This window comes from Colossoma macropomum, unplaced genomic scaffold (assembly GCF_904425465.1).
Source record: "Colossoma macropomum unplaced genomic scaffold, Colossoma_macropomum, whole genome shotgun sequence".
NCBI lineage: Eukaryota > Metazoa > Chordata > Actinopteri > Characiformes > Serrasalmidae > Colossoma > Colossoma macropomum.
This window is the reverse complement of record NW_023494792.1, coordinates 57,834,970-57,848,604: the sequence shown is the minus strand read 5'-3', so window position 1 is coordinate 57,848,604 and position 13,635 is coordinate 57,834,970. Positions and strand designations below refer to the sequence as shown.

The window sequence follows — 13,635 nt, the reverse complement described above, 5'->3', positions numbered from 1 at the left end:
GTCACAAGCTTTGTGTAACTGGCTTAAATCTCTCCACTTAAAACAATGTTGTGATAATGTGGGCTATAATTAAAATTTCACACCTCACCTGCACACCTCTAACTGCACTGTTCCTTGTGTTATTGAGAGGCAAGAATTTTTCCATGACCACAGTTACACTGTCTGGAAATCTAGGTAATCTGGACAGTGACCTTATTAGCCTACCCTCAGATCACTATGGGGATTTATACTCCACTCCCATCAAGTTATCCATCTTGGCATTAGACAGTGCAGTCAGAAACACAATACGACTTTGAGAATAAACTGAACATGATTATAAACAACTATTCTACACTCAATTTTGTTCATCCTTTCTCCCTCTTTTCCAGCACAGCTGTCCTTCCATGCCATCCAGGAACCTTGTGTTGCTCCACTGTGGATTGCATCAACAATTCCTTATCGCTGTTCCTCAGCATTACAGCACACTAAGCGTGGAAGGTCAGCTGTAAATCACCAGGTGTGTGGGTAAGCACATGCAGCTTTTTCTGTCATTCAGTGGAGAAAGATCCACTGCCAAAGAGACCTACGATATAACAGAGTTCAGGGTTGAAGAAATAACTGCCTAATAATGCAGAGCTACAAGGTGACATCACGTTATTTGCACATTTTCACACACTTGTAAGTGAAAATCTGAAATTAGGGCTGGGTGATATTAAAATTCAAATCACGTTAACATGGTCTCAGATGTTATTTAAACGAGCGTTTCTGAATACCGCTACTTTCAAAACTCGACACCACTTGGTTTGGTCTGTTCTGCTTTTTAACCATACACAGTTTTGAAAACGCTAACCATACATAAACCACGTTTCCAGAAAGGAAACTTACAATTTATTCAGCTTGTTTTGGAAGCTGGTCTCTCGAAACAATCTGTAGCACCCAGAAAATGATATACACTGCAGTTAATTAAATGTTTATTATTTATCAATATCCCCAAGCAACCTTTACCTGTATGGATGATAATCAATCAATCAATCAACCTTCATTTAACCTGTGAGAACACTGAGGGTGACCCTCATTTACAAGCTTGCCGAGTCGATACAGGAAAAAGCGATTGATAATGTGTAAGAACATGTCAAATAATAAAAGTAAATCTAACAATAAAAATGGCTCAAATCAGGTAAGTATAAGAAAAAAATTAAACATCAATAATAAAAATACAAAAAAAACTGTACAAAATGTAAAACAATAGTTAAAGAGTAGCTAAAATGTAAAAGTTAATAAATTCAAAAGAAGAACACAAACAGAGGATAAGGTCAAAATTAAATAAATAAATAAATATCAACCTGCACTATGTGAAACAGCATTTTTAAAGCAAGACCATTGAAAGGGGGCAGCAGCTATCTGGCTATTTTTTGCATAAAAAATTGCAAAAACCTTATGTCTGATTTCAACAGCCGTCATTACTGTGTCCTCATGAAGGGCAAAAGTTAACAGGGTGCAGGCTACAGCTCAGATTTCCAGAGCGTGAAGTTTGTATTACGATATCAAAAGCTCGAGAGTACAGAGGCCAGCGCCAGCTAAGTTTGTCCACCATGCACCCAGACACACACACACACACACACACACACACACACACACACACACACAGATAGCGCTGGTTTTAGATGATTTCCATGTGGGGGTGGGTAAAATAGAAAGATTCCATACAGTTCAGTACTTAAATCTCAATCATATCGGTATCAGCTGATTTTAAAACACATGATTGGACAGCACCAACAATTTGTACATGAAAAATATTAGATATTGTAATCAGAAACAGATTTCCCTTATCAACTCATGCCTAGTTCACAATACCCATCATTAGATTTGGTTTCCCTGAGGCTGGAACTGACAATCCATCTGCAGTGTCCTATAAAGCGCGATATTTTTCTAAATTCAACATTTCACATCTGTAATGAAACTTTCAGTGATAACCATATCATGTATCGAAAGTATTGCCTACTCCTATTTTTCACTGCTCTCGATTAACATTTAGTAGTTTGTTTCAGAACCCCTTCAGCACATTCAGAAGAAACACGTGGAGGACTCAGAGAGAGCGAGCAGGCATTTGAAACTGAAGAGCTCTTTAGCTCAGCACCCTCTCAGGGGAGTCCAGCCCCTGTCTGCTCCTTCCTCTCCCTCTCTAGAGCAGCAGTACAGGAACCCCTCCATTCATGAGGGTCTCTCTAGCTCTCAGCAACGGTCTCACTAGCTCTCTGAGTCACTTGTTGAACAGTTTTGACTTCAAGGGATTACCTGAACGGACGCGAGTGTGAACACTAGCCGGTACTATTTACATTTTCTGAGTCTGAAAGCCTTATTATGCTCGCCAAGGAGGATTAATACATTTACTCCAGTTTTAGCTCACTTTCCATCTTTCCATCTAAGTCCTTCCTCAAAAAACGACCCACATTCCACACCATGATGCAGAAGATTTCTTGCCCAATCAGGAAGTAACCTTTGTACAGAATAACCTCTCTACAGCAAAACATGTGACTCATTCTCCAACACGCAGACGCACACGCACTCAGAGGACTGACCACACAGAAGGCACAGATTTCGGTTTTCACATAATTTTACCAAACATACTTTGAGGATTTAACACCCTCATACAAACACAACCACACGGTTTCTTCAAACTAGTTCAAACAATAAAATCTCCTCTACCTCTAAAAAAACAATGGGCCTCGTTCACCAACTGCTCTTAAGAAGAAATTTCTTCTTAAAACCCGGTTATGCAGTTTTCATGAAGATTCTGACATTCACCAGTGCTTTCTTATCTGGGATTTGTTCTTAGGTGAGAACAGAATCTATGCACACTCAAGAGCACAAAGGTGAGAACAGTTCTGCAGTTTAGGAACACGTCATGAATCTGACAGACTTTTTCTTAGGACCTTTCTCAAGAACACATTAAAGAAAGAAACCTATTGACGAATGAGGCCCAATGAGCACTCACAAAACAATAAGACACAGTCCAGAATCTGACCTTCAATTTCAAGCAATTTTAACAAAAATCTCTTTATTAAATAGTAAGAGAGCTTATAAATGGATTCATCGCCATCACTCATCTACAAATTTGTCTTCCCTTTAAAGGAGACATATTTTACTAATTTATTTTTCAATTTAATATAGTTATAGTTATCGCTGTTGTTGGAAGAAAACCTCATATCTCCAAAATGGTAACTTTACAGGAGAAGGAAAAAACCTACTTTACTTTTAATGGAAATCAATGGAACCAGACTTTTTTCCCCAAGTAGTTTTGGGTCGTTTCTTTTGGTCCATTCATCATGAAATTTACACACAATTTCAAATTTTGGTCAAAAACTGAAAAACGACAAAAATGGAGATATGAGGTTTTCTTCCGACAGTAGCGATATACTATAACATCTTCAGTCTTTGTATGATGTCTTTTACGCTGTATTTTTCCCCACCTGCGCAGAAAAAGTCCTTTTCTGTTTGATTTTGAACGTTAATGACCTTTGACCTGACTGCCTGTCTCAGTAGAGGAGGTGTGGCTTGTCTGCAGTGGTGAGGAGCTCCACAATGGCTACAGCAGAGGACAGTACAGGTTTGACTTTTCAAGTTTCTTTATGCTATAAGACCATATACAGTCACGAAATCATGTGCATGCACCGGCCAAGCACGTCATTACACAGCAATGCTTAAATGCACAAACCTAGTAAATCGCTTTGAAAGTAGCTTTTGCTTATGCTAGTTTGTCTGTTATGTTGGCATCAAGCTAACAGTGGTGAAATGTTTACATTTCACGGCAGATCAAGATAAAACGTACATATTTGAATTGTACACGGCAGACTGGGATTCGATTCCCCGCACGGACAGACACACTCCACGCTACACTAACAAGAATTGTTGGGCAAGAATGCTAAAGCTAGATTTGCTTACATGATTAAAACTAAGATACTGTGGATAAGAGCATCTGCATAATGCTTAAATGTAAACATATGCAAAAAGGCATAGCTGACAGTAAAAATATGAAGGCTGGATTAGTGAGTGTGTTTGTTTAATTCGGGGTGGAGCGCAGAAACATGCAAAACAGCAGAGACCCATCACGATTTCTTGGATGGTAGATAAACAGACAAATAACATACATAGGAAGTGGCAAGGAAACGAAGTTTTGTTTACTTTGTCCCCCTTAAGACGTTTTAATATTAATGAAAAAATTATTTATTACTCAGTGGTGTGGTCAGCCTTGAGGCCCTGTTAAACGACCACACACATTCCTGACTCGCTGCAGTTCCGCCTTAAACTTGCATAATGTATTCAGGTGAAGCGTCATATTAAAAGGTCCAAAGGCCGTCTGACATTTACAACATAATGCGAGGGCCTATTAGTAGGTAGTGGAGGAGAGTGGAGTGGTGGAGAAGCCAAGAGAGGAAAGTCAAAATTAAAGGCAGAACCGGTCGACCACAAGTTAGACAATCCACAGGGACTGTGGTAGAGGTAAAAAGGTCCCTGAGGAACAGATGGAAAACCCAGGCAGAATTTCTCACACATTCGCTCTCAGGTGGCCTGAAATCCCTTGCTGTTTGCTTAAGAGGGTTGGCAAATCTATGGCTATTGCACAAACACTGTCCTCGGGGTAAGTTTTCCCAGTCACAGGCCTGCAGGGGCCAGAGAGCCTTAAAATCAAAATCATAACCCCTATTCCAAGTGAAAAACTGTATCACGAAGGGTCTCTAAGCTAGCTGAGCTTTTTCTCTCCATGACAGGTGGAGCGGAGACTAGAATTGTGTCTGTTAAATGGTATGTTATGATGAATCGTGCTTAAAGTAACCAGGGACCAATTAGGTAAAATAACTAATTTCAGGTTGACTTTAAGGCCACTTTACAATAGAAACCAGCATTTGGGGACCACAAAGCATGCACCCATGCGTGTGGGTCAGAGACGGGGGGCAATGAAAGTGGCCTTCATTTCCTCAACTGCAGGGGGGCATAGAACTTCTTTGTATCTACCAGCTTCTAAAGCATTTGCTGAGAATTAACTTCAATGCACTATCAGCAAATATAAATATATGTACTTTTATGATTTTTAATCCATTTTTTATGACCGAATCGTTTAAAGAGACTGTGGGGGGTGGGGGTGTTGCTAATAAGGCCCGCCAACAGGATACACTGTCTATAGATCTCAATACATGATAGCCTATAGACTAATTATATGAGCGTTTGACTGTCTCCAGCACCATGCAATTATGATCTACGCCAACACCTCAGCGCAAGTCACTCATACACATAACCATAATTTAACAAAATATATTGTGTGCTGGGTTAATCCATGCAGTAAGCATTGAGAGACCCAATCCCATCTCTTCTATAGCTCCTCTGCTACCATGTCATCTTTACTCTTCAGCGTAGGGAGAGGTTTTCATGGGTAATGCATTATAACTCCGAACAAGCTCTATAGCAAACCAGCCAACAGATACAGAAAGACCCCTTGCACCTTGCACTTAGTCCTTAGCCCTCCGTTTTGAGGGTTCTTGTCTAGGGGTAGGGTGTCCCGATTTTTGTTGAGATAGAGGCGTAGGGCGAAGTGTTAGGGCTACATGGCCCTCCAAACTGAGGTTTTTCAGAGGCACTCTCCAAATAGAAAAACCGGCAAGATGGCTACGCAAGCGACCAAAGAAACCCATAAATGTGAGTATTTTCTCTATTAAAAAATTATGATAACCACTGTATTATCTTAGTCTAATGTTATTTCAATGCATTTTGGTCCTTTTTTCATAACAAGCATAATAATAATAATAATAATAATAATAATAATAATAATAATAAAAAATGCTAATAGTGTGCTAATGTCTCAGTAAAGACACTGAAGTCCCTGAAGCACCAGAATGTAACTGCTGCTCCATTTAAGGTGGAACGGGAAAATCTGAATGAGAAGCTGGCGAATAGCTGACTTCAGCTTCATATCACTGAGGAATCAGGGGTGGGTGATAATAAATAATTGCCCCTCTTTGAAGGCATATGATTCCCTAAATGTAACTAAAGCCCAGCAGTGAGGAGCTGAACTTTACCCTCCTCTGCTGTCACTGCAGATTGGCAGGGTCGCCTACAGAGCAGCGCTAGTAGCTGTTAATGAAGTAAAGTTCTTTTTATTTGAGGGTCCCATTTCTTAGGGGAAGATTTCAACCACTACCCCTTGTAACTCAGTTCCAAGGGACAAGGTGACACTCAAAAACAAGGGGTAGGGGTAAAAATAAGAGACGGGATTGGGCCTGAGTGTCATTTACATCAAAATGTACCTCTAAACAACTAGATGAATTACAGAGCCCGCTGAACCACAGCCCTGCATCTAAATCGGTATCGATGAGGCCAGTGAAACATGCTGACCTGCATGTGATGAAGCAAAAAATTACCAGTATGAGTCAGTATGTGAATGTATGATGCTTTCACTGATAGTGTGACACAACTAGGCTTGGGTTCTAAGTATTGGCAGAGAGGAACTGAGAACGAAAGAGTGAAAGACAGATCAACTGCGTTCTTTTTCACAGATGCTGAGATAATCTTATACTGTTCCCTTACACAATCACATGTGGTCATTAAGAAAAAAAAAAAAAGTGTGGAACATCTCCTTTCTGTAAAAAAGTCCCCAAAAATGATGTCCATCTTGTGACTTTAGCAAAGAAGCTACAGTAAAATCAGGACGGAAAGGCCCTGTACTTTTTCCCCTGAAACAAATGAGAAACACAACCAACTCTCATTACCTCCATTCCAAGAAGAGATGGAACAAGAGATTACTGAGAGAAGAACACGTGAAGTACTTCACCTCCTTGCTGAAGGACCTGCTGATAATACCTCTATGCAGAATTCAGGGTCACATTGCCGTAATACCTTCTCACCGCACTTCTCGATGACATAACCCCGTTTAGAGGGGTACTTCCACAAGCTTAACCAGCTTCAAAGCATGCCTTGAAAAGTAGGTCTGACAGGTTTGACACGGTTAATGGTCTGTTGCATGTGTGCTGCACTGTGGGTCTCACTGAAGCATGGCAATGGTAAAAAAAAGAACACCACAAGCTACGAAACTTCCTGCTGGGGTTTAACATGTTAAATGGTGGAGAAAAAGATGTTTTTTTTTTTAAACACACAGTTGCATTTTCTTTCTTAAATACATTTGCATTTCTCTGCTTTCGGAAGAAAACCTCATATCTCCAAAATGGTAACTTTACAGGAGAAGGAAAAAACCTGCTTTACTTTTAATGTAAGTCAATGGAACCAGACATTTTTGCAAGTCATTCTGAGCCAGTGCTTTTACTCCAATCATCATCAAATTTATACACAACATAAAGAGCAACAGGTATTTTCAAATTATGTAAAAAACTGGAAAACAACAAAATGGAGATACAAGGTTTTCTTCCGACAAGACTACAGAATTAGTAGCACCACAAACTACTAAACCATAATCAAGAAGTTCTGAAAGACCCATCAACACTGACGCATCCATGGGATGTACTGGTTATTGTTCTCTCCCATCACTGCACCATAAAAAGCCTTCATCTGTCACATTATTCAGAGCACACAGTAAGAGTAGAAGGGGGGATGGAGTAGGTGGAGAGAGAAACCCAAATAGTGTACTCAGCCACAACACCTGCACTTTGTCTGCCAGACACACAATGCAAATAAGCCCCAGCATAGCATCTGTTACTGAACACTGGGGTCTGTTTAAAGTTTCATCAGTCTGGTCATATTGCTGTTGATCTTTCTATACTCAGAGTCAGTAAGGCGTCTGCTCCTTCCAACAGGCTGGGATAGTTTTACACCTGCCCTATTATGACCACACCACACCATGCCTCGGCCTCCACAGCAAACCACAGCCCACTAACGTACGCCCGCTGAACTAGGACACATACAAAATGACTTCTGTGTAAGTCTTCAAATTGATGGTTTGTTGCAATACACTGGTACCACTTTTTTTGCTTACTATACACATACCAAGCCGATCCAGAGTACCAATACTAAGGCCCAATCCCATTTCACCCCTCGCCCCTACCATTTAGCCCTTAGCCCTCTGTTTTGTGGGTTCACGTCTAGGGTTAAGGTGTCCTGATTTTTGTTGAGATGGAGGGGTAGGGTGAAGTGTTAGGGGTACATGGCCCTCCAAATGGAGGTTTTTCAGAGTCACACTCCAAACAGAGCATTAAAAAACATGAGAATTTTCTCTGTTAAAAATTACGATAATCATTGTATTGTTTTAGTTTAATGTTGTTTCAATGTATTATGGTTGTTTTCTTCATAACAAGCGTTAAAAAAAATAAATAAATAAAAAAATAAATCACCAATAGCATGCTAATGTCTGCGTAGCTAGCTAGCCAACTTTCCCGTTCCACCTTAAATAGTCCAGCAGCATTGACGCCTGAAGCGCCAGAATGTAACTGCTGCACCATTTAAGGTGGAACGGGAAAATTCAACAAGAAGCTGGTGAATATCTGACTTCAGCTTTGTATCACCAAAGAATTAGGGGTGGGTGATAATCAATAATTGTCTTATAGCCCCTCTTTGAAGGCATATAATGGCCTAAATGTAACTAAAGCCCAGCAGTGAGGAGCTGAACTTTACCCTTCTCTGCTATCACTGAAGTCGGGCTGGGTCGCCTACAGAGCAGCGCTAGTAGCTGTTAATGAAGCAGTTTTTTTTTTTTTTCAGGTTTTTTTCAACCACTACCCCTTAGTTCCAAGGGGTTAGGGTGACACTCAAAAACAAGTGGTAGGGGTAAAAAGAAGAAATGGGACTGGGCCTAACTCTAACCCAACTACTCGATAAGTGCCTATAAATCCTAATATTTATATATTTAAAATCCATTTTATTTTAGTAAAAGCAGTGTTCTGTGTACCAAATAAAACTTACTAAACTTAAAAGAATGGCAATGTCTTTCACGCTTCCAGTAGCAGCAGTTGAGCCTCAGCTTGATGACAGGCCAGAGCCCAAATCCATGTTGTAGTCTGATACAGCAGACCAATGGAAGCACACTATGGACAGTATAAGAGAAAACACCAGCGAGTTGCCATGCTAAAGACTAACTCTAGGCTAAAGGTTAAACTGACCAGTGGCCAGTTGCACCAGCTTTACCTAAGTTCAAGCATAGGCTAGTGGTAGCACAAGTACTTACAAAGTTCAGGTTCACACATCACTAAATCAAAACGGCTGCACCACACAAGCTCGTTTTAACGTTGAGTTTAGTACTAAATACATACACCTCTCCCCGAGCAGGTGTAAGTGTTGGGGAAGCCAACAGAAACCACAGACAGCACAAAGATACCAAAAACATGACTATATGCTGCGATTTCAGTTACAGCTCTACTCATCGCACCTGGTTTTAAACCCGAACATGAAGCAAACACCAACAGCTCCTGTACAGCGAGAACAGCAGCTGCCAAAACATCTAAACTGGGGCTACTGTTGTGCTGAATGACTAGCTGCTGAGTTAAAAAGACATATTAAAAAGAATAAACAGACAATCGTATTCAATTTAAATTAGTTCCTCTAGTACACACAGTTCTCTTCTATATGGGATTCTGTTTTTCCAGGGAAAAAGTGCAAGCTCCCGTCATGTTTAGTCAAGTCAGGTTTATTTATATAGTGCTTTTTACAACAGGTGTTGTCACAAAGCAGCTTTATAGAAAAATCCGGGTCCGAGCCCCCATGAGCGTCACCAATGGCGACAGTGGCAAGGAAAAGCTCCCTAAGAGCAAGAGGAAGAAACCGTGAGAGGAACCAAGACTCAAAAGGGGAACCCATCCTCTTCTGGTCGATACCGGATAGCAAACAGCGTTAGTATAAAATATTAGAATACAAAAACAGGGAAGAACAGGTGGAGCAATGGTTAATTAGATAGTGTTTACAAGCCAGCAGGTATATAGATTGGCTGTGAACATGTTAATAATCATGTTAAAGCAATGTTGCTTCTAGTTAAAGACATGACTTAAGGTTGTGTGGTTCAATAAAAGTTAATTAAAACATAGTTTGAAGTTAACTAGTGTTAACTAAGGACTTTTAAAGACATATAAACTTAAACAAAACCTGTCTACCCCAGTCCAGCTGTTCCTTCCACATATCACTCTAATATTCACTCTACCAATAACAGCTTGGACTGACTACAGAGGAAGATGAGCAATGACTGAAAGATGCCATTCAAGTAAAGTGACTAAAGTTAGCATGTTTTTGCAGAGTTTGTTCGTTGCATTGTGTGTGCATATATGTGCCTTAGGAAGAATTTCAACCAGTACGTCACCCACTACTAGCGCCTCCCCTTGAAATACAGGCATTACAATTTTGCAGTGTGTACTACTGCTTGTCTCAAGTGTGAACTAACCCAACACTGTGTTTCTTGCTTCAGTTTAGTTCCATCTACTGGCGTGCATGTCCTTCACGGTATCAATATTCTCTATTGCCGAGACTGATACTGAAGTGTCAGTATCGCAGCCAATACCAATATGGTATTGGTGCAACATTACTTGTTACTTGAGCCTTGGTTGAACATGAGGATTCTTCTAAAAATATTACAAAATGTTGCTCAGAGTAGTGACACCTGAGACATAGCATGGATCAGAGTACTGTAGGTAGCAGTAGCTGTCATTGTGGCACATTTGATAGTAAAACAAGTGGTCTACCTTGCGGCTTCGGCTAGGCATCCAGAGTTGCAGTCTCAGCGCTACTGGCAATTGAATATAGCTTGCATGTGCACATAATATCAAAAATGATAGATGATTATGACTTGTAGTAGCACTGGTATGTACCTCTGAGGCAAAAACTTTTAGTGAGTTTGCCAAGCAACCAGAAATGTCTACATTTTTCACCTTGTAATTCGCTAATGTACACAAATCTCTGACCTTGAATTCATCATTTACCAATGCAATTTTTACAATAATTTTGGACAAATTATAAACCTATAAATCAATATGTCTGAGCAACAAATTTATGGTCTAAACTCTTTGTTGTCTTCATACACAAATACACAGGTATAAGATACTCCGATCAGGCATAACATTAAGACCACCTCCTTGTTTCTACGCTATTGTCCATTTTATCAGCTCCACTTACTATATAGGTGCACTTTGTAGTTCTACAGTTACAGACTGTAGTCCCTCTGTTTCTCTGCATACTTTGTTAGCCCCCTTTTACCCTGTTCTTCAGTGGTCAGGACCCCCATGGACCCTCACATGGCAGGTACTATTTGGGTGGTGGATCATTCTCAGCACTGCAGTAACACTGATGTGGCGGTGGTGTGTTAGTGCGTGTTGTGCTGGTACGAGTGGATCAGACACAGCAGGGCTGCTGGAGTTTTTAAACACTGTGTCCACTCACTGTCCACTCTATTAGACACTCCTACCTTGTCAGTCCACCTCGCAGATGTAAAGTCAGAGACGATGCTGCACAGTTTGTGTTGGCCATCCTCTAGTCCTTCATCAGTGGTCACAGGACGCTGCCCACAGGACGCTGTTGGCTGGATAGTTTTGGTTGGTGGACTATTCTCAGTCCAGCAGTGACACTGAGGTGTTTAAAAACTCCAGCAGCACTGCTGTGTCTGATCCACTCAGACCAGTGCAACACACACTAACACACCACCACCACGTCAGTGTTACTGCAGTGCTGAGAATGACCCACCACCCAGCTATCTGAGCTATTATTAATTAGTTAGTTATGGACGTGGATTATAGATTGAACAGAAAACATTTTACCATTTAGAATTGTATTAATGATAAAGGCCAAACTAAAGAGCATCTTTCGAACAAAAGCATTAATGCAACAAACAGTGAATAACTTCTTATACCCAATACTAACCACTATAACATCTAAGGAAGAAAATTACAGTTTGGTATGCTTTTTAAAGATTAAGGTACGTGCAGTGTTGCAGTGCTGTGACTGGGTAGTACAGTACTCACCCCATTCCGTGTAGTGCCAACCGAGCTAGAGTCAGAGGTGCCTGAGGCTGTGCCTGGGCTCATGGCGTCCTGACTGTCTGAGGTGGAGTCGTGAGTACTGCTGCTACCGTTGCCGTCGTTGCAAACCCGATGTCTCAGGACAAAGGCTGGGCATTCGCCCTCCCTCAGCTCCGCTCCGTCCAGCTTGTCTTCTGGTGCTTCCCCTCTTCCTCTTACTGCTGCCGAGTGCTGGACTGATCCAGAATGAACAGGAACACAACTCCAAACAGGCCTCACCAGCCACTGGATTCACCACAGGGGACTAGACACACTGCTGAACCTGAGAAAGAAGAGGGATGGAGATCAAGAGAAAGAGGCCATTAGAGAAAGCACCCACAATGTCTTTTAAATGGGCTATTAAAGCTCCACCAATTAAAACACATGTAATTATAGTGACTGTTCCCAATGAACTAGAGGCAATTACATGCTTCTGGCTTTAGCCTATGCTAACTGAACTTCAACACTGTAGTGGCCATGTATAGCCAGTAGGAGTTTCAAGGTGAGCATACCTGAGGTAATGGAATGCTTTCCTATGCTTTGCATTTCTCAAAATAAAAAGCCTAGGATATCTAGCTACAGATCTGGCATCAAGAGACATTTGGGAGCTACAGTATCAGTTTTCCTTGGTTTTAAGGCAGTCAAATCAACATCTCTGGACCACATCACACCACAGAGCAGAAAAAAAATGACAGAAAAGATAAGAAAATGCTGGTGGGAACAGCAGAAAAGCATATCTGACTCCAAACAGATGGTGGCATTGACGGAGTCTACAGGGACAACTCCTAAAAACACAAACAAGTGAGACTGCGGACCGTCGAAAAGAAAAAGTGCAAGTAAGAGGAAGCAAGCAGCCTAAATATTCATCTAATAAGTTCACAGAGTTCTTCACTCTTTGCTATTAAGCCCCTGATTCATCTGAAAAAACTTCCAGTAGATGAAAAACACATTAGCTTGAACCCTTGTGTGTAGATTCTAAAAGCTCAGTGGGCTCTTTTAAGAGAAAATAAAGCATAAGTTCATGAACAATAATCACCTTCATAAACAAAGGGTTCTTGGTATTGTTGTGCACCAAGTGGCTTGACTGAAAGTCCTGCCTCAGTACAGACAATCACTACACAAACGACAGAACAGAGAACATGAGAACGTAACACTGTGCCTCAGGGTGATAGGAACCACACTGGGCAGCACATGCCCGCCATGTTTTTAATGCTGTCCTCCCCAGCCTCGTGCCATGGCAATCTCCCCACGCAAAGAGCTTCAATGGGCCATTCGAGGCAAAGCATTTCTAAAGCTCTGACTTGGTGCCAGAGTGCTAATTTGGTGCTTAAGTCATGAGATAATAGGGGCAATTTACCCAAGAACTTTTAGGCAACTGCTTCTCTCCCTACGGATGAACGGCTTCAGCTTGGCCAGCCGCATCTAAAGGTCCTGCTAAAAGAGCAAATGGTTACTGAAGCCCTCTGAAACCCTTCAACACTCTGAACAGTGTTTAATTTGAGCCCCTGTGATCAACCGAGGCGAGACTGCAGAAGGACGCGGCTGTATAGCCACAGCTGCAAGACTGGCTGCTTCCGTATCCTCACAGACACTTGAGATTTACTCCTATTGTAAATCAAAAGCATGGCCACAGCTGTGTTCACAAAACATCCATCAGATTAGGCTCCATAATTATGTCATTATG

General features: G+C 41.2%; 1 protein-coding gene across 1 annotated transcript in view; it reads right to left on the bottom strand.

Annotated features, from left to right (window-relative positions):
• Nucleotides 1-13,635, bottom strand: part of adipor2 (adiponectin receptor 2) — a 51,770-nt gene that overhangs the window by 24,687 nt on the left and 13,448 nt on the right. Inside the window, exon 2 of the mRNA XM_036577664.1 lies at nt 11,916-12,234. Coding sequence (XP_036433557.1) covers nt 11,916-11,978 — 63 coding nt within the window. The 5' untranslated portion in view covers nt 11,979-12,234. The remainder of the gene's footprint in view (nt 1-11,915; nt 12,235-13,635) is intronic.